This window comes from Aspergillus sclerotioniger (assembly GCF_003184525.1).
Source record: "Aspergillus sclerotioniger CBS 115572 chromosome Unknown BO94scaffold_14, whole genome shotgun sequence".
NCBI classification, from domain to species: Eukaryota; Fungi; Ascomycota; class Eurotiomycetes; order Eurotiales; family Aspergillaceae; genus Aspergillus; species Aspergillus sclerotioniger.
The window spans coordinates 298,223-322,031 of NW_020291004.1; the positions used below are offsets into that span (position 1 = coordinate 298,223).

Sequence of the window (23,809 nt, forward strand, 5' to 3'; positions counted from 1 at the left end):
GCCTGACCGACTCCCCTGACTTACTCCTCATTCAATCCCGCACCAAGGTTTGCTCCTCAGCTACCTGAGCTGATTTTCCAGAACGAAGCCAGGTAGGCATAGGAGAACTCCTACCTACTAGGAGACCTCCGGTAGCAGGCCTCCGCTCTGCGAGCTATATCAAGCCCTTGAGATCCTCGCCTTTTAGGGTTTCTTCCCTTCAATATCGGCTACGGCGATCAGATAATTGTTTGACCAAAGACAGAAATTCAGCCACCAGACGTACCTGTGCAAACCCTCGAAGGACAAATGGCTGAACACAAGATAAACTTCACTTCATTCCAATACTGTAAGTGCACTCCCATCATACGCACGAAGAAACTGACTTTTCATCTCTCAGACCCAGAACAGCTCTGTACGAGATACGATCTTCAAAAAGCCATTGAGCCACTCACCATCTACGCCGACGATGGTAGGTTATATATGGCCAATACCGTCCGGGGCAATCCATCCCCGTTACCCCCTGAAGTTCTGCAGGAAGTCCGGGTATGGATTGAGCGCCCACACTCCAAAATGATCTGGCTTGAGGGAGATTGGCTGCCCGAGTACGGGTCCACCCTTTCTCTAGCCGCAATGCAGCTGTGCGACAGTTCCTTGAATGCGCGTCTTCCCTGTGTGTCCTTTTGGGGCAAGCCAATCTACACATTCCCCCTGGGGACCAAGAAAGCCACTTCAAACCCAGAGGCCGCCACGGTAGCTTTGCTGTACTCCGTCATCAGCCAACTGGCATGTCTGGCTCCAATGTATCTTCCAGCGGTTCCGGAACTTAGCCAGCAGCAGTTTGACCTGCTAGATGGAAGTATCGCCAGTGCTTCAACCGCCCTTGATATTATTGAAGCACTGCTCGCACTTGGCCCTCGAGCCATAGTTTGGATTATTGATGGGCTGCAGCTGGCAGAGAGCCAAAGTACGATTTTGGCCCTTCGTGGCTTTGTGGATATTCTGAAGAAGCAGGAGGATGTCCGGCTCTCTAAAACGTGCTTCACAACGGATGGAAATAGCAATGTGTTGATGCGGGCTATTGGTGTGTGTAATCGTATTGATGCGTCTCGAACGCCTCGGTGGACGCGATTGTCAGGAGGCGAAGATGTGTTTGCTGCGTTTGATCGGTGGTGCGCGTGATATGTATATACTAGAGATCTTGTTTGGGTGTCGATACAATGGCTGACCAGCACCAGATGTGGTTGCTCTGACTGCTGGGGTTGACTAAAATGTAGTATGCCGTTCGCTTGATGGTTAGCTTCGGATTATATGTTTCGGTGTCTGCTTGGATAAGTTACTCGAAACCCTCCAACGCCACCTACTAATCAGTATTTAGCCTGTAGCAGAATATAACTACTCATATACGGATAGTAGTACGAGAATGACTATTATATCAATTAACCCACCAGTGAGATGTTTACAACAACCAAATGATAATATCTGCCTCAGGCATAAGGATACGATAAGATAAGACGACTGCATCCGGACTAGTGCGGGGGCTGAGTCAGCATCTGGAGGCCCGACTTTTTTGTCCTCATTTCGAATTGATCCATTTCTTCCCCGCAAACCGTGTCTGTCTCCCTCATACACCTCATACCTCACCATGGCTCTCCCCGCCCACAAGATCTCCTTCTTGGAGTCCTGCCTCTCCGCCAATGTCCTGAAATTCGGCACCTTCACCCTCAAGTCTGGTCGCCGTATGTCCCCGCAGCACCCACCCCCCTACACCAACACTGACCTTATAGAATCCCCCTACTTCTTCAACGCCGGCATCTTCAACACTGCTTCCCTGCTGTCCGCCCTCTCCACCGCCTACGCCCACACCATCATCGCCTTCCTCGCCGAGAACCCCTCTATCCCCAAGCCCGACATCATCTTCGGGTATTGCCCCTTTCCCGTGAATTTATCCCCCCCAACTAACCTCTCTAGACCCGCCTACAAGGGCATTCCCCTCGCCTGCGCCACCCTCCTCGAACTCAACCGCATCGACCCCGCCACCTGGGGCAGCGTCTGCTACAGCTACAACCGCAAGGAAGCCAAGGACCACGGCGAGGGCGGCAACATTGTCGGCGCGGCGCTCAAGGACAAGACGGTGCTGGTGATCGATGATGTGATCACGGCGGGCACGGCCATGCGCGAGACCCTGAACCTGGTGGCCCAGCAAGGCGGCAAGGTGGTTGGATTCGCGGTGGCTTTGGATCGCTTGGAGAAGATGCCGGGCCCCAAGGACGCAAACGGCGTGGAGGACGACGCTCCCCGGATGAGCGCGATGGGACAAATCCGCAAGGAGTATGGCGTGCCCACGACGAGTATCGTCACTCTGGATGACTTGATCAAGTTGATGAAGGAAAAGGGCAACGAGGAGGATATGAAGCGCTTGGAGCAGTACCGGGCCAAGTACCAGGCTAGTGATTAGATAGATCCAGGGAGCCACGTGAAATGAAAACTTTGTATAGACGGTTCTGGCCCTGGGCAGAAACCGGTCTCGGGCCGTGATGTGTCCACTCGGAGCTGTTGCAGCTAGTTGAAGGATTCGTCTTCGGAGTTTTCTCGATGTTGGTGATGCTTCGGGGTATCTCGGGGGGTTCTCGGTACCGAGACATCGCCGAGAATGTCATGTCTTGACGCATGATCAGCCACATTCTTCTTCACCCGTCCAGTGGACCGCAGGATCTTGCGCGATTATTGATCTCTTGCCTGGATAGGAATGCACTTGCAGAGTTTTCATCAGCTTGTGTCGGGCCATGCTTGTTCTTATCCTCTGAGATTGACCCTGATGATAGCATGGTCACTGACAGCAGGAACATGGAGTTGTTGATCAGGAATGCGACATGAAGAGTACAATGCAGGGTTGTACCTCAAATGGGGATGTTGGACAGCTTGCACGAGCCGCACCATCAGCAAGCTGTGTTACCCAGCTGAGCTCAACCATGTGTGAATACTTGGCTCCCGATATCAGCTGGGATGCAATCTAATCTTGGAACCGTGTGACGCCAAGTTGGTAGTCCGAGTCATCGACAGTTGACATCAACCTTATGCAGTGGCGGCCCTTGCTCGGCCCTCTCGGCGATGGATCGGTACCACAACCAGTATACCATCACTTTCTCGATGATATAAAAGAGCTCCGTCCATCCCTCTGTCATGGCTCATCATCAACCCAGTATCGATAGACAGTCTTCTAGATCTATAATTACTATTTGGTACAACATGTCGATACCACACTCGGAGCAACGGCCTGGCCTACCCAGGACCGAAACCCGCGAATCCCTTGAAAACCAGGGCATCTCAGAAAAGGCCCCGCCAATGGACTACAACTATCCTGATGTCGGTCGTGAAGAGGATCCTGTGTTTCCTGAAGAGTACACCGTCGAGACCAGCACTGGGCTGGTCCCCGAGCGAACGCTCGAACATATGCGCTCTCGTACGCCCTCGCGACGCTCATCCAGCCCAGACAGCTCAGAAGACGTCGAGAAAGCCACCGAGCCTGCTGAGTTCGTGACGTTCACCATCAACGACCCCGAAAACCCCTTCAACTGGTCGCGCACGTACCGCTGGTACGTCACGCTCGTCGCTGCCCTACTGGTCGTCAACATCGCCTACGGCTCCTCCATCGTGACCGGCGGCCTCGGCCTAATCGAAGAGAAATACCATGTCTCCCTCGAGGTCGCAACCCTCACCTGCTCCATCATGGTCTGTGGCTTCGCCGTTGGTCCACTCCTCTGGTCGCCCCTGTCGGAAATCATCGGCCGTCGCCCCGTCTACATCATCTCCCTCGCTCTCTACACCATCTTCAACATCCCTTGCGCCCTGTCCCCCAACATCGGCGGCCTCCTCGTCTGCCGCTTCCTCTGCGGCGTCTTCTCCAGCTCCGGCCTCTCCCTCGCCGGCGGCACCATCGCCGACATCTGGAACCTCGAAGACCGCGGCATGGCCATTGCCTTCTTCGCAGCAGCCCCCTACTGCGGCCCTGTCATCGGGCCCATCGTCTGCGGCTGGATCAACGTAGGCTCGCACCGACTGGACCTCTTCTTCTGGACCAACATGGCCTTCGCCGGCGTCGTCATGATCATCGTCGGCCTGATCCCAGAAACCTACGCCCCCGTCATCCTCAAGCGCCGCGCCTCCAAACTCCGCAAAGAAACCGGCAACCCCAACATTATCACCGAGCAAGAAAAACACAAACTCACCCTCCGCGACATCATCCGCACCAGTCTCATTCGCCCCATCACCATGATCGCCACCGAACCCGTCCTCGACCTCATGTGCATGTACATTGTTCTCATCTACGCCATGCTCTACGCCTTCTTCTTCGCCTACCCGGTCATCTTCGGTAAACTGTACAACTACAACGACGGCCAGATCGGCCTGATGTTCATCCCTATTCTCATCGGCGCGGGATTCTCCCTACTCTGCACTCCCGCTATCGAAAAACACTTCCACCGCATCTGTCTCTCGCGTCCACCTACCCCTGAAGACCGTCTTATCGGCGCTCTCATCGGCGCGCCTTTCATTCCCATCTCGCTCTTCATCCTGGGAGCCACCTCCTTCAAACATATCATCTGGGTAGGCCCTGCATCGTCTGGAATCGCCTTCGGCTTCGGCATGGTACTATGCTACTACGCCGTGAACAACTACATTATCGACAGTTACCAGAAGTACGCGGCATCGGCACTAGCCGCGAAAGTGTTTCTGCGGTCTGGTGGTGGAGCTGCCTTTCCGTTGTTCATTACCCAGATGTACGATCGGTTGGGATTGCAGTGGGCGTCGTGGTTGTTGGCGTTCCTGGGGGTGGGCATGGTGTTGATCCCGTATACGTTTTATTGGTTTGGGGGGAGGATGAGGGCTAGGTTGAATAGGAATTAGATGGATAGATGGAGGGAAGGATAGAGGGGTTAATGTAAGAGTTCCTGTAATAATGTTTATTAGATTAGATAGATGTGATATGATTGATTTTTAAGTAATATCTTCTGGGAGGAAATATACACTGGTGTTTGCTACTTCTGTACTTTCTGTCTAGTGGTTTAGGAAATCTGTCTAATGGAATTGGTTCTTGCAAAGTATGGGGGGTTGAGGAATAAAAGGTAAGGTCTTGGCCACGATCTGATTCAGGTACCACCAGTATTTGCCAGGCCATGAAGACTCTTAGAAGTGGCCTCGAGGCGGTCATTTGAAGGCTCTCATGAAAGGCATAAAAAGGGCATAAGGCCATGCTGTCGCCTGAGGCATATATATTATCCTCAGGCATGAAGCCAGGGCGGTGAGGATCGTGCTAGATGTAAAAGCAAGCCTTTCCTAGGGAAGTAGGCGGTAGGACACCACGGAGAGACTTCCTCCGCCGGGCCGCCCAAACAAAACAAAAACAAACCTCGATCCCCCCACCGACTATCTACTAGATACTCCACTCCGTTTCACTTACCACTACCACTACCACACCACCATCACGACCACAATCACTACCACTACCGCCATTTCCCTTCTCCCACGGAGAGCGAAAATGTCTCCCAAGGAGACCCAGGAGACCCAGGAGATCCGGGAGATCCGGGAGTTGCGCAGGCAGCTGGAGGAAGAGCAACAACGACGACGTGAAGAGCAACAACGACGACGTGAAGCGGAGGACCAACTGAGGCGTACCACTCTGCCCGAATTCCTCGACGCGTGCCATGTGCACCTATCCCTCGGGCTGACCGTCCAGCAGGACAAACAGTCCTCGACCAAGGGCGATCCCGCCAACGCCGACCAGAAACTCCGCCCCACCTGGATTCGAGAGTGGGCCGACTTCCCCACCGAGCAAATGGCCATCTGGGAGGACCTCATGGATTTCGACTTTTTGAACGAACGACACTTCACCCCCTTGGGAGCCTTGAAAGAATATGGCAAAGAGGTTCGGGAACGGATGGTTAGTTCGGAGCTGGATTTGGGTTATTTTCTCAGACAGACCCTCGAGTCCCGCGTGACGTCCGTGATCAAGCAACTGCACGCAAACCCCAGGCTTCGACAGACCTTTTGCCTGAAAGGAGACATTTCTTTCGAAAACCACGCCAATAGCCTGACGGACGAGACGAATCTCGTCTCGGATTTGAGTTCGCTGAGCCTCACCCAGTCTCATCCCCGCCGCTCCCGCCGTTTGGCCGCCAAGTCGCAGCCACCAGGGCAAGATCGGAATGCCGCACCGCAGAAGATTTCCCGACCCCGGGCTGACCAGTTCTGTGTATATAATAAAGGCCCGGACGGAAAGGTCCCGGCCTTCATCATTGAGTACAAGGCACCGCATAAGCTGTCTCTTGCGCACATCAAGGCCGGTCTACAAGACATGAACCTTGACGACGTGCTCCGCCTGAAAGAGGACGAATCTCCAGAAGATACCTGTCGTCGGGTGATAGGGGCAGTGATCACTCAGGCCTTCTCCTACATGATCCAAGCGGGGCTTGAGTATGGCTATGTATGTACCGGGGAAGCTTTCATCTTTCTGCGTGTACGTGATGACGACCCTTCCACCGTATACTACTTTCTGTCGATCCCAGAAGAGGACGTCGGACAAACAACCGGATGGACGGGCAACCTAGATTCTGACAACCGGCTACATCTAACCGCGCTCGGCCAGGTAGCGGCTTTCACCGTCCGCGCTCTGCGAACACCAACCCGTCATGCCGCCTGGATAGCATGGGCGACGCGTAAGCTGAAGACCTGGGAAATGATATATGATGAACTCCTGGACGAAATTCAGGAGAAGGACATTCCTTCTTCGGTTTTCAAACCACCGACGCGGAGTCGGATGGAATACTGCCGTACATCTCCTGTCAAGACCCGCTCCAAGGCTGCCGGGGCGACGGTCTGTAATCCGCCAGAAGATACCAGGTCGCTTGAGGATGATGATGATGACGATGTTGAAGATGGCTTTGATCCTAACACGCCCAGTCGGCGGCCGCCTCGGCTGCCTCGTCGCCCACTCGATCCCTCATCCGCAACGACAGAAACACAATCGCAAACTTCACAGTCTAAAGGCAAGTCTCGACAATATTGTACCCAGCAGTGCCTGCAGGGACTGGTCAAAGGAGGCAAATTAGATTGGCAATGTCCGAATGTGTTAGCCCATGGAGTGGATCGACATCGATTAACCCCAGCAACTCTCATTCATCGGCTGGACCGGCAATTCTCCATGAATATTCGGCCGGATGGGGACATGGGGTGCGAGTCACTTCACATTCATGGAAGTCGCGGGGCGCTGTTCAAAATCACTCTATGGTCACATGGCTATACATTTGTCGGAAAAGGCTCGCCGGTGGAGTTTGTGGCGGGGCTGAAACATGAGGAGCTCATATATTCACATCTTGCTCCAGTACAAGGAGTGTACGTGCCGGTGCTTCTCGGCAGCCTGCGACTTCGCCATCCATTCTCCTATGATGGTATCGCCGAGATGGTTCAGCTGATGTTCATGAGCTACGCGGGGAAGAGTATTGCACGCTCGCACCGTGTTGAACGTGACCATCTCATCCAACAAGCAGAGAAATATTTACAAGCGATCCATGACCTACACGTCCTTCAAGGTGATCCCATCCCCGGCAACATGGTCGAGGATAACGGTCGGTTAATGTTCATTGACTTTGAGCGGGCAACGCTGCAAAACCGACGAACGCCATTAGGAGGCGTTTCCTTGAATCCCAAGCGGGAGGCCTCCACCTGGGAGAAGAGTCACAGGCGGCTCAGCTGTTTTGAGCGCGAGAAACGACGTATGAGAAGTGAGATGTGATCCGACCCTTCTCTCAGACTGAAGTGGTGGGTACTGGTAATATAATGAGTCATGACATTGTTACGAAGCAACTTAATCAGCACTAAATAAGATTTTGAAATAATCAAGTTGGAGGCAATTAAATTAATTAAAAGTCACTGTCAGGGCTTCTACAGAGTTCAACCGAGCAGGACAGAGAACTTCCATTCATGCATGTCATTAGATTGAGTGATATACATACACCAATAATATTTGCAGCCAAAGAGGTAATCTATATAGACGAATACGAGGCTCTCACTAAGGATATATCGTATTCATGATGATTCTATCCAAGGGTCAGCAGCTCAGCCGCCTAAAACAGTGACAGAACCAGAGTTATAAGATGTTTAATTATCTACTTCAAATGCATTTGACAGAGCCCTTTTGAGCCCTTAATTAGTTATGCATACTATACTTCTTTAACTATACCGGATATTCTCAACCACACACGTATAGAAATGCATTACATGGTGCTTATCAAGACACTTGGCAACGCCTTAGACAGGAGACTTCACCTAGTCAGTCCTCAAGTTCCTTAGAAATCGATAATAACAGACAACACCCCGCACCCCATTATTATGACTCCGGAAGTCGAATCAGGGCCATCGAAGACCGAGTATTCCTAATATATTTTCTAGGAGTGATGACTTCATCAACTGTCTTGATAAACCGACTGAATTCGGTACCTGTGCCACAGACGTTTCTGACATGTATCTGAGCGGTTTGGAATATTGCTTGTTGCTTGTTATGAATAATCTTTGATTAGCTTCATCGTGTAGTCATCGAACGATATTGTAGGATAATAATTCTTGTGGGTATATCTGACGCGACGATGTTTGACGATCGAAACAAACAACATCGTTAACAAACAATTTTTTGGTCACATTTATAGACGCAAGGCGTCTTATTTATTAATCCCGATTGAAGGACCCATTGGGGTATCCTTTGGTGGTGGAAAGGGTCACCTGATTCGAGGTTCATGTCTTCTTAGCACGGCAGCTAAGAGGTTTGTTTGTTTGTGAAGGTATCTAGGGAAGGAAACGACGGGGTGCCAGGTTTAAACGTTGTTTAAACTATGGTTAGGCTGCGTTGTCGGTCTATCTCGGCCTGTTGTGTTGGGGGGCGCTTTTCCTTGTATTCTGGTGATAGAATTGCCCTGACATAAAGGGTTTACATGTAGAGTTGTGGAGTGTCCATTGCATTTCAATGCTTTCGTGAGGATAAGATGAAACCCTTTGTTTTGGGATTAGTTCGCATGGTTGCTCCGTCTCTGGTCAGGACGATAGATTCCATATCCATTGACTTGGATGGAATATGGATATTCTCATCGCCCAGTTCGATATGACAGCCCAATTAGAAATTGGAAGTATGTTTCAGCATTGTATTCGATGCTCTGTTTTCAGCTAGCATCATGATTCGAAAGCGATAGAGCCTTTTCGATCCGTGCTTCTAGGTCCATGATTGCTGTTTCTCTTATGGGGCTCGGGTAGTAGAAGACTTTTGTCTAGCGCCAGAATGATAGCATGATCAATTTGTATTCGGAGGATGACCTTTGCGGTTGGTTGCGAGTATGGAGGATCTAGGAGTACCTGCGCTTTGCCGAGATCTCTTTGAGGATTGTTGTATTGCGTGTGTTGGGCATGTATATGACTTGTATTCAGATGTCGCTTCGCAGGTTGTGTAGATCAATCCCGTCATTATGCAGTTTTTCTGTGAGCCGGTCAGCACATCTCAATGTCTGATTTCTTGTTCCTGGGTTGTGGCTGTTGTATGTCGAGGGGGGTTCAATTGCCTGGTTTATCATGGGAATGTTGGTAGAAATTGAAGTAACAGGATGGATGATGATTGGGATATTGAGGATTTGAATGGGGTATCTTGAATTTAGCCTGATGACAAGATATGGCTTTGTTAGTTGATATAGAATGCTGTGGTTCTTGATGCAAGGGATCCAGGCATATTCTAAAGGAATTTCAGGTCATTCAGTATGATCAAGTGGTCAGTCTAACAGATCGTAGAAATGGAGAAGATAGGAGGAAGAGAGGATTGAGCAGAGGGATGTGGGAAGATATAGTCAAGGATCTTATTCAATGCGATATTCAAGTCAATGCATCGAGTGCATAGTTCTGGTATTCTATTCAACTGCAATTAGGGCTTACTCGGTGAATAAGCAGCTTATTCATTGGGTATCAGATGACCATATGCGCATCAACATTGCTTTTTAGTTAGATACTTGCATGCGTTGTATTGCTTTTTCTCTATCCGTTGTCAGCCATTCATTCCCCGGCTGCCAAGATGCAACATGGTCTTCACGTCTATACCCTAATAAAGCGATATTTTGAATCCCACCGGGGTATAGGAACTATTTGCTGTATAGTATGTCTTTACTGTAGTAACTGCATATCTCTTCCAGTCTTCCTATATACAGCATCACAATCCTTCTCCTCTAGAGAATATTCCCATTCCAGTTCACAGAATCTCTCCAAGAAGTCACAAGTCAACACCATTCACCACTATTCTTCCAACTTACTTCCCTATATCAAACTCTAACATCCACAGTGATGCTGACGCTGTCACTCAGCTTAACTTCAACCACGGCATCTGCCGCGCGATCACCACGTGGCCCAAAGCTGAAACATTCCGGATCAGACCAAGATCTGCAACATCTGCAAGACATGTACTACTGCCACGCCCAGCTGCAGTGTACACACGCACAACAGCCGGGACACCGCCATGCACAACTTATGCCGTGATCCGCTGCATAACCTCCCCGACTTAACTACGGGTAATGTCACACAACATCAACACATCTCATCATGTCCAGTTCGACCCTCACCTCAGCAGACAAGAAACGTCTGCGCGATCGTCGCGCCCAACAAGCCCTGCGCAGCAAGAAGCAGCAGTACACTGCGCAGTTGGAAGACAAGGTGGCGCATTGCGAGCGTTACCACGATGATAGCAGCACGCAGCATCTGATGCGGGTGATTGAGGGGTTGCAAAGAGAGAATGAGATGTTGCGAAGGCGCCAGGAGGGGTTGAAGGCTCTTGTGGAGTCGTGGGAGGAGCTAGAGTCACAACCACAACTACCATCACCATCTACAATGCAACTACCACTATCACTGCCGCCAATTCAACCCGCCACAACCACCACCACAACGATATCAAAACCAACCACCACCAGCATCCCATCTCCGACAACAACAACAGCAGCAGCAGCAGCAGCCTCAACCCTCCCCCTCCACTCCGACACCCCATCACCCCCTCCCTCCTCTTCCTCACCCTCCCTCCCACCACCATCACCACCTGCCCCCCATCCCCCAACCCATTAGACCTCCTCTACGGCACAAACACCAACCCCCTCGCCCACGCAATCTACACACACTCCCTCCGCCGACCCCTCCGCGACCCCGAACGCCTCGCCTTCGGCTGGCTCAGCTACCACTACGCAAAATGGCTCTTCGACCCATCCCCATCCACATTCTCCCACCTCCCCATCTTCCTCCACCCCGTCCCCGAACAACTCAGCATCCCCCACCCGGCCAGTCTCGACCTCCTCATCTGGCCTGAAATCCGAGTAAACCTGATCCGGGAATGGGGCAGCTACACAGGGCAAAAAGACGACCTCTTTGGGTTTCTGGCCTGTTGTTTGAAGGTGCGGTGGCCGTGGGGAGAGCCCGTGTTGGAGAGAGATAAGGGGAATGAGCTTGTCGTTAGGGAGGAGTTTTTGGAGAGGTTTATGTGTGTGAATGGGTGGGGGATTACGAGAGAGTTTGTGGGTGTTTATCCGGGGGTGGTGAGGGGGGTCGATGTGGGGAGGGTTTTGGTGGAGGTTGGTTAGATCTTCTTATTCTTTCTTTGTGTATTTCTTTCGGTGTTGTTTGAGGGGGAGGGGAAGAGGAAGGGGTATATGGGGGTGAGACTCCAGATAGATATCTCCCGGCTGGGGGAATACTTACTTATGTGAAGAGGTGGATATAGATCCCTGATCCCAATATGAGATGTATATCATGATATGGACTGTGTGTTGACAAGATCCACTCTACGTGATACCACTCACCAAACATCAAAACAAAAGAAAGTCATAACTCATTCCTCTCTAAACTTTATACAAAACTACACTTTTCCCCCACCAAACACAAACACCTACTCCTTCTTCCCCTCCAAATCCACCGTCCACCTCTCCCTAATCCTCTGCCCATACCTATTAAAAAAGATCGGCACCGGCACAAACGCCAACGCAATAAACCCCAAGAGCGAATTCCCCCACCCCAACCCCAAACTACTAAACAGCTTCGGCCCCGCCAGTGGCAACAACGCCCCCAACAGACTCCTCAACGCCGTCAACGCCGCATTCGCACTCGCCGCATACGCCGGATAACAATCAATCACGTACGTCTGAATCGGCATATATATCCCAATCAGCCCGATTCCAAACGGAACCATCCCGATGATCGGCACGATCCATTGCACATGATACTTGGCTGACCAGCCGTACCAGAAGAAACTGATCGGGAGGAGACAGCTGAAGAAAATCATAGTCGGGAGACGCATTTCGGGCTGAAACACGCCGTTGTTTTTCGCGGTGAGGTTCTTGACGATTCGGTCACTGGAGAGGGCGATTAGGGTTAAGCCGATGAAGAAGCCGATTCCGATGCCGAGGTAGGCGAGTCCCGCGAGACCGGTGGAGAAGCCGTAGGTTTCTTCGAAGACGGAGGTGATGGTGGTGAAGAAGAGGTAGAGGAGGCCGTAGACGACGGCCATGTAGGTGGACAGTAGGAGGACGATGGGGGATTTAATCAGGAGGATGAGGGGACGGCGGAGACCCTGGATCAGGACTTGGGAGACGGTTGGGACGGCAGTGCCGCGAGCGACATCGTATGCGCTGCGGAGGTCCGGCCGGTGGAGTTCTTGGGCGAGTTTTTCGGTTTTCCAGCGGATGAGGACAGGGGCGTAGGTTTCGCGGTTGAGGATTTCGATGGCTGTTGCGATGGTGCCGCTGGCGATGAGCAGGATCCAGAAGACCCAGCGCCAGCCGATGGATTCGCCGATGAAGCCGCCGCAGATGGGACCGACGACGGGGCCGATGAGGGGGCCGAGGGCCCAGATGGAGGTGGCCATGCCGCGTTGTTGGACGGGGAAGAGGTCGGCGATGACGCCGGCGCCGAGGGTGACGCAGCCGACGCCGCCGACGCCGGCGAGGAGGCGGAAGATGATGAGGCTGGTGAGGTTGGGGGCGAGGGCGCAGCCGATTTGCCAGACGACGAAGAACCAGTTTGCGGAGCTGAAGATGATGCGGCGGCCGTAGATTTCGCTGAGGGGGGCGAGGAGCAGAGGGCCAAACTGGGGGTTGTTAGGGGGTGGGTTTAGGGGGATGGGGATGGGGAGGGCTTACGGTGTAGCCGAGGAGGAAGATGGTGACGCTGAAGGAGAGTAGGGTTTCATTGGTGACGCGGAATTCGGCGGCCACGTAGCCGATGGCCGGGGAGAACATGCTGGATGCTAGGGGGGAGATGAAGGTGAAGGAGCTGATTAGGGCAAGGAGTGTCCATTTCTGTGTCGGGGAGAAGTTTTGCGGGTTGGCGGGTCGTCTTGACCGTCCCAGCCGACGATGTCTTGGGATAGGTCGGTCTCGGGGTATAGCAGGGCCACGGTGGTGGTGCTGGAACCCGGGGTCATAAGGGGGGTTGAGGCCTTTTCGTGTTGTTCCTCGAGGTCGGGCATGGTGGATGTGTCTGGGGGGAGAAGAGATGGTGTTTACCGTGAGTGACAGCATGGGAGGGGCATAGCATTTATAAAGTTGCAGCAACATAAGCGAGACGCATAAATAGCAGAGTATAGGCCTGGAAGGACATGCGTAGCGATAAGCAGAGCCGCTCCGGCATTAGGGCATCGCGAACAAGGCTGCGAGTCAGCGCTAATGCACAGGGCAGTGCGAGCCAATGACGGCGGGGCATTTTCGGCATGCTGGAGCCGCTGATTCAGTGGTGGAGCCATCGGATCCGCCAGTGATTAGCCGAGAATGATTGCAGTGCACAACTTATGCATCGGCTCAGGCGCCGATGCAGAGGCCAATCACTGGATTTGGAACATGCCAGCAGATTATGAACCATTGTCATGGATAACAAGATGGCATGTTCTCATAAAGATTCTTTCACACAATCGATTGTGATCGGTCAGCTTACCTTCCTTCGGCAGGCATGTGAATCCACCAGCTGGCAACCCACCGAAGGATCAAGCGTCAGCCCCTGACGGCCCAATCAGTGGGTCATCAGCAGCAGCAAACATTTCTCCATCAGGCTGAGAATAGTGACACTGACACGACTGATCCTGGGGCCCCACTTGCTGTCTCCTGATTGAGTCGCTCGGGTGTTCCTATTGCTTCAACACCGCCGCATCGCTCTAGCACGCGATGCCTAGCCACAGACACTAAGGTCGGGGTGTCCGAGCCTGCAGCACTGCAGCACTGAAGCCCTGTTGCGGTCAAGTCCGGGCCGATTCCGATGTCAATCTCGGTCTACAGCATGTTATCGCTGTCAATAACATGTGCAATGGCCGTATACCCTCGGAATCCAGATCAAATGTTCAACAAGATCTCACTATCTCTATCTCAACCCGCAACTTGCATCGTTGAGCCCTTGCTGACAGCGGGCCGCCTGCATGATAGCTGCAATTCTCGGAACCGCCCGAATCTCACTGTTAGATAGCCACGTCTAGCCACAGCTAGCCAGTACTCGAAGCGCTCTGGATATAATTAGATTTAGACATCTGAGCTTACCTCTACTGAAACAGACTCTAATCGGAAGTGATAAGGACACTCATGGATGCGATGCACCCTTCCGAGAATCACATGCCTGTTGCCGAGTTATGATCGCGTGATGCTGATAGCAGCTACACATCCCGAACTGCCCACACCGATGGATCGGGTTCGTGCCATGCTGCCTGTCACATGCTTTACAGCAATGATTTATTAGATGTGGGGCGTGGGCGGGGCTCTTCTGGCCGCGATATTCAAGTATACGTCGATATGGCCTCGTGGAGAGTAGGTTGATCTAGACCGAGGATATTGGTGAATCTGAATCTCCTGATGTCTCGTCGCTTGTCCTGCTTCTAGCCAATCGGCCTAGAGCCTTATTCATTGGGTATCTTCTTCTTTGGTAAGTTGTGGATGATGACCAGATGCTCGTTCTGGGCTATGTATAAGGCCAGGTTAATATCGTTAATGGAATTAAACCGATCTTGATGATGACTGTATCTCTTCACCAGCCACAACGGAGTATATTTATAGATCGATAGATCCGAGCAGTTGGGGCCATTTTGATATGATGGGTGGATTTAGCCCCAATCAGGAATTAGGGTTAGATGAACGACCCGGCTCGGCTGCCTACCGATAGGTATGCATTTCAGGATATTCAGTCTCAGCTTTATCGACATCAGGCAGACTCAGCTATCCTAGTTGCACTGTATCTAAGGTTTGGCCTGCCTCAATATAAGAACATTGAATCTCAACAGGAAGCTATACGCGTTATTATCGCCAAGTATCACCGCAGAAACATGATATACTACCATCCCATTCAGCAGATGGCTTTATTCCGCGTTCATGTAACACACCTACCTCATGTATGGACAACAGTCAATTCCTTACGAAGCCCAGGACATAATGACATCTGCCGAGATCAGCACCACCTCTGGTACACCACAAGCCATGGCATGATTGAATGGCATGATCTAAACTTTATTTATCTAACCTCATCCCCATCCTTTATCCCACAGATCAAGCCCCTCGAATCACATCCACGGAACACACTTCCATCAAAGCCACCCCGTAATCATGACGGATGAAACACGAGCTTCCCCTCACACCTTATCCTACTCCCAGTAAACATGTAGTACTCAACTCTATATATCTTCTGATCAATGAATCCTCTCCCTCACTACCAAAGCAACCCACAACACAACACAATGGCAAAAATCGCCATAATCGGCCTCGGCTCCGTCGGTGCCTCCACAGCCCTATCCCTAATCCACCAACGCGTGCAGGCGACGCTCCTCCTCGTAGACACCAACTCCACCCTGCGCGACGCCCAGGCGTGAGATCTCGCCGACGCAGCCCTCGTGCACGGCAGCATCACGCAGGTCCGCGCCTCTACGCACCGCGAGGCCAGTCAAGCTGATGTGGTGGTTATTACTGCAGGGGCGAAATATACCCCTGGTATGTTCCCCCTCCCTTTAACCCAGACCATTCCATTTGACCCCCAAGACTAATATAATATCCTTGGTTGATTTGGCCAGGCGAAACCAGTATCCAACACCTCTACCAAAAAATCTCCATCCTGAAAAGCATCCTCACCGAAACAAACCCCTTCAATCCCAACACCATCCTCATAATAGTTGCCAACCCGGTAGATCTCCTAACCACCCTGGCGCAGGACATATCCGGGTTATCTCGCCCCAAGGTCTTCGGTATCGGGACGTGTTTGGAATCAGCTCGCTTGAGGGACGAAGTATCCCGATTATCTGGTCGACGGGTAGATGGCTATGTGGTTGGGGTTAAAGGTGAGGGGGAGGTATTTGTTTGGTCTAGGGTTTTGGAGTCCGAGGCTGGGGTTAATGAGATAGTGAAGGTGAATATTGGTGCGAGGAGGCGGATTGAGGTCGAGAAACGGGTCAAGGGGAGGTCGAGGGGTATAGTGGTGGGTAAGGAGGGGCGGCGTGGGGGATTGGAGCGGCGGTGGGGGATGTTTGTCTGGCTGTGCTTGGGGATGAGAGGGTGGTGAGGACGGTGAGTTGTTGGAGGGAGGAATGGGGGTGTTGTTTTTCGTGGCCGGTCGTGGTTGGGAGGGGGGGTGTATTGGATGAAGACGCAGGGGTGGAGTTGGGGCTGAGGCCGGGGGAGAGGGCAGGGTTGGAGATGGGGGTGAAGGGGTTAAGGGAGGTGATTGGGAGGGTGAGGGAGAATGGATTGTAGGGTTGTTAGCGGTGTTTTGTCGAGCAGGTAGTAATTCAGTTCGTTTGTCTTATGATTGCTTGAAACACAGTTGAGTATAGGAATGGGATGCTGAGTGGAGAGGATGGACATGCAGGCAACTTTCTGATCATTGTTGAATGTTAGTTGTGCATACGGCGTGATTGACGCATTCCTAGAGGCTTGGATTTCATTCATGGATTTGCCAATGTTCTGGCTTCATATTTGCTTCAGCAGGAAGCACCTACATAGCTAGAAACATCAGGCTAACAAGAATAAGCGAGGTTGAATTGACTAACTGCTTCAGATCATAACAAAGGGACATTACCATGAAGTCCCAAAGGAAGAGCACTGGCATAACATCACTTCTCCACTCGCATTACCTCTCTTTTCACCTTCACATAACTATCAGGAATCACCGAGATGGAATCAATCCCTGCTGCCACCAAGAATCGCGCAAACTCTGGATGATCGCTCGGCGCCTGTCCACAAATTCCCACTTTGCACCCCGCCAATTTAGCCTGCTGGATGACCTTCGCAATCATGGCCTTAACCGCCCTGTCCTGTTCATCAAATAGGCCAGTCAGCTCGTCCGAGTCCCGGTCCACCCCCAGCGTCAACTGCGTCAGGTCATTCGACCCGATCGAGAACCCATCAAAGTACGCCGTAAACTCTCTCGCCATGATGACGTTCGACGGGATCTCGCACATCATGTAAACCTGCAACTCATGATCCCCCCGTCGCAGTCCATTGTTCGCCATCACCTGCAGCACCTTCTTGGCCTCGTCCACCGTCCGACAAAACGGGATCATCACCACTGCATTCGTGAACCCTAGCTCTTCACGAAGCCGCCGGATGGCCCGACACTCCAGCGCAAATCCCTCGCGATATCGCGGCGAGTAGTATCGCGACGCCCCGCGGAACCCGATCATCGGGTTCTCCTCCTTGGGCTCAAACTCTGCCCCGCCGATGAGACTGGCATATTCATTCGTCTTGAAATCACTCAATCGGAGGATCGCCGGTTTGGGATAGACGGCCGCGCAGAGCGCCGCGAACCCGTGCGCCAGCTTGTCCACGAAGTAATCCGGCTTGTGGTTGTACCCGGCCGTGAGTCGGGCAATCTCAGCCTTGGCCTGGGCATCCTGCAGCTGGTCAAAGTGCACCAGCGCCATCGGATGAACCTGGATGGCGTTGGTCACCACGAACTCCATCCGGGCCAGTCCGATCCCATCAGCAGGGAGTCGCCACCAGCGATATGCGGCTGCTGGATTGGCGAGGTTCAGCATCACCTTCGTCTGGCCGGCTGACAGTCCGCTCATGTCCACTGTCTCGGTGCTGATCTCCGCGACGCCAGCGTAAACGAAGCCTTGGTCGCCTTCGGCGTATGATACAGTCACATCTTGTCCTGAGTGTAGCACGTAGGTGGTATTATGGGTCCCCACGACTGCCGGGACGCCAATCTCGCGACTGACAATGGCTGCATGGGAGGTTCGTCCACCATGGTCGGTGATGATCGCCGCGGCGCGCTTCATAATCGGCACCCAGTCCGGGTCAGTCGTGGACGTGGCTAGAATGGAGCCGTCGACGAATCTGTCCATCTCGTGCGCAGATTCGATCAGGCAGAGCCGACCAGATACGGCGGCATCGCCCACGGCCAACCCTGTGGCCAGCTTGCGGCCTCTTTTGCCAATCCGATACGTCTTGAAAGCGGTTGTCGCATCGCGACGCGAGTGCACGGTTTCCGGTCGGGCCTGGACTATGAACAACTCGTCGGTGAGACCGTCCTTGGCCCATTCCATGTCCATGGGACAGCCATAGTGTTTCTCGATCGTGCAGGCCCAACGCGCCAGTTTCAGAATCTCCGCATCGGTGAGGACCAGGGCGGCGCGCTCGGCCTTGGAGGTAGGTACGTTTCGGGTTGGGGTCTGCCCATTGCCGTAGATCATCTTGACGGACTTGTCGCCACGCTTTTTATCGATGATGGCCCGGTCTGTAAAAAGAGATGCGTAGCACCGCCGACATGCATCCAGGAGGGCGTCTTCGCCCACAATATTGAGGTATGATTCTTGCTGTCCGGCGAAGCTGGCGTCCGGGAGATCCTCTGCCGTCGCGCTGGATCGGACAGCCACGCTGAGATTCTCGACACCTGCTTTGGTAGAGAGCCGGCGATATGCAGAGCGAACAGCAGTCTCTACGTCGGATGGCCAGTTGCCCCGGAGGAACAACTTGCGTACCGCTTGGCCGGTCTCGGCGAGATGAGCCTTTCCCGATTCCCAGTCTGCTATGAGACGGGACATCTCCGCACGGATACCGTTGGTTTCGATGTAATGCCAGTAGGCACTGGAGGTGGTTGCAAATCCGGGCGGTACAGCGACTCCTTTGGCCGAGAGGAGTTTTTGCCGCCAACATGGGGGCCATCGCTACGTCCGATATGTTCAAAGTCACCGAAAAGTTGATGCTCGCTGATGCCATCCATTCTGTGTAATGATATGGTAGAAAGGGGCCGATAATTTCTGCCTGCGCAGGGACGAAGTGACGCGGTAATCTATGATAGAACATGATGGCATATGCCTTTCGACCGAAGTCTGGGGCAGTTGGATCCGACGGTCGGCCGAAAGCGAATCGACCTGGCCAGAGTGATGATCAAGTCCCAACAAAGAGGGTTCTTCAGTCATATCGTCGTCAACATCCTAAACCTTGTCAGTGTAAGCGAATGGCCTCTTGAACCGAGATTCTACCTATGGATCTCAAATATGACATGATAATTGGCATTGCTCGTTCGCTAGGGCCATATCAATGTCGCATCATGCCACCCTTCGCAACTGCAAACATCAGTGGCTGATATACGGGGTGCCGAGCTTCGATCCAAGGTCCATCGGTGCTGACGGGATGCAGGAGGGGTTACGAAGCACTGGATGTGCATAATTTCCGCATATCTGGACAAGAGAATGACACTGGCGATGCTAAGATGATGAGAGTCTCATAGGTGACTGATGATGTTGATGCCTGGTGATGGTTGGGAAAACGCGTTATCCGACACGACAAGGCGACGCGAACAAAGGGTCAGGTGACTGTTCGGCATGACCTATCACAAGTGCCCCAAGCAGATGATTATCCTTTGATCTATCGTCAGTTATGTTCTGAAGATTATCCAAAATTGATATTCCATTCAGACATGGACTGCAAACCAGGCCGGTCATATACGGAAGTAGGTACTCTCCTGTCGTCCAGGGATTGGTAAAACTATGGATCTTCGAGGTATGAAGTACTTGTGCCAAAACCAAGGCTTCTAAGAAAGTCACTGAGTGCTTTTGCCTATCATCAATTAAGAGGGTCTGCTAATCACAGCAATTTTAGAATGGTAATGCTAATGTAGATCCCGGTCACATGACGCAACCGCCTTCCCAATACGGCAAGTATGAAGCTATTCGCAACACACCTCATCTATCCGACGTAGCACTGACGTCCTGATTACTATCAGATCCAGTCTTAATTTAGAATCCATCCGATACTACATTCCTACTCCGGATAAGCGTATCACCATCTAATCTAACCTCTAATCTTCGTTCACTCTTAAGACCGAGGGAATATATTTCTTGAGCTAGTACCACCCTAGCCTAACATCTCTCAAAATATATACCTCTACCGGTAAGTATCTACCCCCTAACAAAGAACAATACCCAAACACCAACTCTACCAAACAATAACCCCGGATATATCTTCCCAGCCAACTACTTGCACCTTGCACATACCATCCCCTCCATACCAATATATACCTATCACCACATACCTACCAACACACCTTGGCACGACATTCCATGCAAAACCACCAGCTCCTCCGATTGGCCCGGCCCGCCAGCTTATCTTCCGCGTTGTACATACGTGACCGCACCACGGTATGGATAGCCGCCATACCTTCTGTGTATAGAACATTCCAACCCGAGGTCCGGCGCGCGCCAGCCGCTGACCCGACCGGTGCCTTGATGCCTGGGGCAGTAGCCTGTATGCACATTACGGTAATAATACGGCCGTGACACATGTGATACATGCAATACGCTCACTGCATCCACATATCCTCCGGGTCGCGATCACCGTCGTCCTAGTCTTGCCTTCGATCATTGCTGCCATCAATTGAGATAACTCTGCTCTACGCTCTACTCTTCTCGCGGAATCAACCTACGCTACAGCGCATACACAAGCAAAGACCTCACCCCTGTCGCGGAACGGTTCGCGAAGCCCGTCGTATCCCTGCACCAGCTGCATGCTTAAATTAGCCAGCCAGGTTGGGTTGGGTTCGCAGCGGTTCTGACCGGGTTACGTAATGCTGCAGGGCGGCTGAGATCATATCTCGATCACCGGGATTAATCGAGTTTAGTGCAGACACGCTCGGGGGGTTAAGGGAAGGGAAGGGGGAAGAATTAAAAAAAAAAAAAAAAAAGGAGAAATTAGGTGGGATCCGTACAGTACCCTCACCCAGATCTCAGGTATAAGTAGCAGACGGATGTCTTCATGGGAAGGAAGGTAAAAAAAGGGGATGTGGGTGGGTGAGCGAAAAAAAAAAACACCAGCAACCAGGGAGGGAAGCAGACCTGTCTGGTGGAAGGGGGCACGATAACAACCACAGCAGCTAGCGCTGACAGTGGTGGAAAAGTGTTTTTTGCATCCGGTTTTTGGGAAGGGCCACGGGATGATGTCGTTGTGCTGGGTTGGTTGGTTCGGCGGCTACACTATCTACTACCCCCTGAGGGCTGAGCTGAGCTGAGCCTGACACCCCCCCTCCCCCCTCCCTGAGAGACCCAATTTCTCTGATCTATCCAAAAGATATATAACCCGTGCACCACCCTCGGACGGGGGACATGGAACAAGGCTTGGGGGGCAGGCAAGGCTGGAAGAGCCGGATGGGTGCATGGGTATGGACAGCGGTGACCGGCTAACCGCGACTACAGCTAGCTCAAGGGGAGCTACGGATCGTCGCGTTGCGACGGGGACGCTCTCCGTACGAGCCGGGATGTCTCAAAACGGCAGATACCCAAAGCGACGAGTCGGTGAGGCATTTCCCGAGGGGGGCCGCCAGCAGGAGGAGGGAAAACAACTCGCAACTGGCCGCCGCAGCTCTCCTTCCAGCCGACGAGGGCAAACCTGCTTGCGTCTCAGGGTGGGAATTTTCTGGCTCAGCAACTCCGGCGCTGGTGGAGCCGCATGCCCGATTCGGCCCGGTTTGATTGCGACCGAGAAGCTGGCTCAAATTTAGCTGGCCATGACGCTGTGTGATTGGCTGTCTGACCTCCGCCAAGTGGGGAGGTGTACCACTCTATCGGACCCAGTTGGATGCAGGGACCCACCCGCACGTCTGGTTTTTTTGCGCCCTCCCGCCTGGTTTGCACGGCCCCGGTGGAAAATTTTGCATACCGTAGCTTGTCTCTGAGCGTCAGTTTCCAGAGGGAGAGGAGGGAGGGAGGGACAATTTATATGTAAGGAAGAATGAAGGGGCGTAGACCGGAATGTATGGATGGATTGGGGGGAGGATGGGGGGGGAGGGTAAAATACACGGACTCCATCATGGGAGAGAGGAAGTGGATGCAGCAGGATCATTGGAAGCCTCGGACTCGTGGGAGCAGTACAGACCCTGAAACCATTGGCTGTACCAGGTGCAGCTCCCCTGGGGGGGTCATCCCGAATGAACCCGACATGGCGAGAGAGAGGCAGAGGGAGGAAACGGTGTACGGTGTACGGAGGACTGTATGCTGGCGTAAGATAGGGATGATGAACAATACACGGGCACCATACGATACCAGTCTGATACGACACCGTAGTAGGGCTTTTTGGTCCCAACAAAGCGCACTAACACCCGACGGGGGGGCTGGGTGGGAAAAGGGCAAAAAACCGCGAAAATTTAGCGGGAGAGTATTTATGTCCCGGGGCCGTCTGTTGTCACCTTTCCTCCAGCTTTTTCCTCCAGAAAAGTTCTTCCTTCCTTTCCTCCCACTCCTCAAACCAACCTCCCCCTTCTCTTTGAGAAATCAAATCAAAACCACCATCACAATGGCCTCCTCCCGCGTCTTCGCCACTCGTCTGGCCTCCACCATGGCCGCGACCACCAAGGTCGCCCGCCCTGCCGCTCGCCTCCAGCTGGCTCCCAAGCGTACCTTCACCACCCAGCGCAAGGCCGTCCCCATGACCCCCTTCCAGACCGTCAAGCGCCAGTCTCCCTCCGGCCTCCTCCAGGCCAACGCCCGCCAGGTCTTCGCTGCCCAGCAGGCTCGCCGCCAGTACTCCTCTGAGATCGCCGACGCCATGGTCCAGGTCTCCCAGAACCTTGGTATGGGTTCCGCCGCCATCGGTCTCGGTGGTGCCGGTATCGGTATCGGTCTCGTCTTCGGTGCCCTCCTTCTGTCCGTCTCCCGCAACCCTGCTCTCCGCGGTCAGCTCTTCTCCTACGCCATTCTGGGTTTTGCCTTCGTTGAGGCCATCGGTCTGTTCGACCTGATGGTTGCCATGATGTGCAAGTACGTTTAAATTACGACCCGAGGGATGATTACAGCTTCGACATGACACTTTTTTCTCCGGTCAATTCCGTTTCGATGAACTAGTTGATCACAAGTGATTTGGGAACTGGGATTGGGAGGATTCCAATGGAAAATACTGTCTTTTTGTCAGGCTGTGATAGGAGGTAATCAATTGTGGTGGTCTTTTTATATATCATGTACTACTTTTCCCGTCATCATCTACAACCCATCAAATACACTGTACATATAGAGATTTAAAATGGCCACTAACTCTACGGAGATCGGAGCTTACACGTATACCATAGACTTGACCATATTCCGGGTCTTCTACTCCGTGCTAATTGAACTGAGCAAAATCTGACCCAAGCAGACAAAATCTGACCCCAAAACCTGGGGTAGTGCTCGGTCCAGCTTCTTCGATCTAAGCCAATTATCGTATGATCACAGTCACGTCCAGAAAGCTATCTGCTCCGAGTTTGACAGAGCTCAAGGTCAGGTTAGATCAAGGTGAGAGAAGGTCGGAGCTTGAGCCTTGATGCCAGCTGTCGAAAACGAAAC

At 52.6% G+C, this 23,809-nt stretch overlaps 10 protein-coding genes across 10 annotated transcripts; 8 read left to right on the forward strand and 2 right to left on the reverse strand.

Annotated features, from left to right (window-relative positions):
• Positions 1–288: 288 nt before the first annotated feature.
• Positions 289–1,256, forward strand: BO94DRAFT_596303 (uncharacterized protein; the record flags this gene model as incomplete). Its single annotated transcript, XM_025616250.1, has 2 exons — positions 289–328; positions 380–1,256. 2 exons carry the CDS (start codon positions 289–291, stop codon positions 1,159–1,161), a joined length of 822 nt encoding a protein of 273 aa, XP_025467324.1. The 3' UTR covers positions 1,162–1,256.
• A 167-nt stretch (positions 1,257–1,423) lies between these two features.
• On the forward strand, positions 1,424–2,523 carry BO94DRAFT_535222 (orotate phosphoribosyltransferase). The gene has a single exon (XM_025611728.1). It carries the CDS (start codon positions 1,625–1,627, stop codon positions 2,435–2,437), a length of 813 nt encoding a protein of 270 aa, XP_025467325.1. The 5' UTR covers positions 1,424–1,624; the 3' UTR covers positions 2,438–2,523.
• A 705-nt stretch (positions 2,524–3,228) lies between these two features.
• Positions 3,229–4,884, forward strand: BO94DRAFT_546357 (MFS transporter; the record flags this gene model as incomplete). Its single annotated transcript, XM_025613290.1, has 1 exon — positions 3,229–4,884. One exon carries the CDS (start codon positions 3,229–3,231, stop codon positions 4,882–4,884), a length of 1,656 nt encoding a protein of 551 aa, XP_025467326.1.
• A 491-nt stretch (positions 4,885–5,375) lies between these two features.
• Positions 5,376–7,962, forward strand: BO94DRAFT_535225 (uncharacterized protein). The gene has a single exon (XM_025611729.1). It carries the CDS (start codon positions 5,516–5,518, stop codon positions 7,766–7,768), a length of 2,253 nt encoding a protein of 750 aa, XP_025467327.1. The 5' UTR covers positions 5,376–5,515; the 3' UTR covers positions 7,769–7,962.
• Positions 7,963–10,596: 2,634 nt separating this feature from the next.
• BO94DRAFT_566006 (bZIP transcription factor) lies at positions 10,597–11,621 on the forward strand (the record flags this gene model as incomplete). The annotated part of the gene is made up of 2 exons (XM_025614533.1): positions 10,597–10,853; positions 11,006–11,621. The coding sequence occupies 2 exons, from the start codon at positions 10,600–10,602 to the stop codon at positions 11,619–11,621; spliced, it is 870 nt and encodes a 289-aa protein (XP_025467328.1).
• A 240-nt stretch (positions 11,622–11,861) lies between these two features.
• BO94DRAFT_535226 (MFS transporter) lies at positions 11,862–13,783 on the reverse strand. Its single transcript, XM_025611730.1, has 3 exons — positions 13,391–13,783; positions 13,176–13,334; positions 11,862–13,123 (listed from the first exon to the last, which is right to left on the reverse strand). Exons 1-3 carry the CDS (start codon positions 13,502–13,504, stop codon positions 11,927–11,929), a joined length of 1,470 nt encoding a protein of 489 aa, XP_025467329.1. The 5' UTR covers positions 13,505–13,783; the 3' UTR covers positions 11,862–11,926.
• Positions 13,784–15,742: 1,959 nt separating this feature from the next.
• BO94DRAFT_585690 (NAD(P)-binding protein) lies at positions 15,743–16,433 on the forward strand (the record flags this gene model as incomplete). The annotated part of the gene is made up of 4 exons (XM_025615708.1): positions 15,743–15,870; positions 15,907–15,992; positions 16,073–16,336; positions 16,405–16,433. The coding sequence occupies 4 exons, from the start codon at positions 15,743–15,745 to the stop codon at positions 16,431–16,433; spliced, it is 507 nt and encodes a 168-aa protein (XP_025467330.1).
• Positions 16,434–17,099: 666 nt separating this feature from the next.
• Positions 17,100–19,221, reverse strand: BO94DRAFT_624325 (phosphoenolpyruvate synthase; the record flags this gene model as incomplete). The annotated part of the gene is made up of 2 exons (XM_025617210.1): positions 17,100–19,085; positions 19,115–19,221. 2 exons carry the CDS (start codon positions 19,219–19,221, stop codon positions 17,108–17,110), a joined length of 2,085 nt encoding a protein of 694 aa, XP_025467331.1. The 3' UTR covers positions 17,100–17,107.
• A 1,981-nt stretch (positions 19,222–21,202) lies between these two features.
• BO94DRAFT_535228 (uncharacterized protein) lies at positions 21,203–22,188 on the forward strand. Its single transcript, XM_025611731.1, has one exon. The coding sequence runs from the start codon at positions 21,652–21,654 to the stop codon at positions 21,994–21,996; it is 345 nt and encodes a 114-aa protein (XP_025467332.1). The 5' UTR covers positions 21,203–21,651; the 3' UTR covers positions 21,997–22,188.
• A 591-nt stretch (positions 22,189–22,779) lies between these two features.
• Positions 22,780–23,679, forward strand: BO94DRAFT_535229 (ATP synthase subunit C family protein). The gene has a single exon (XM_025611732.1). The coding sequence runs from the start codon at positions 22,788–22,790 to the stop codon at positions 23,259–23,261; it is 474 nt and encodes a 157-aa protein (XP_025467333.1). The 5' UTR covers positions 22,780–22,787; the 3' UTR covers positions 23,262–23,679.
• The last annotated feature ends 130 nt before the right edge of the window (positions 23,680–23,809 follow it).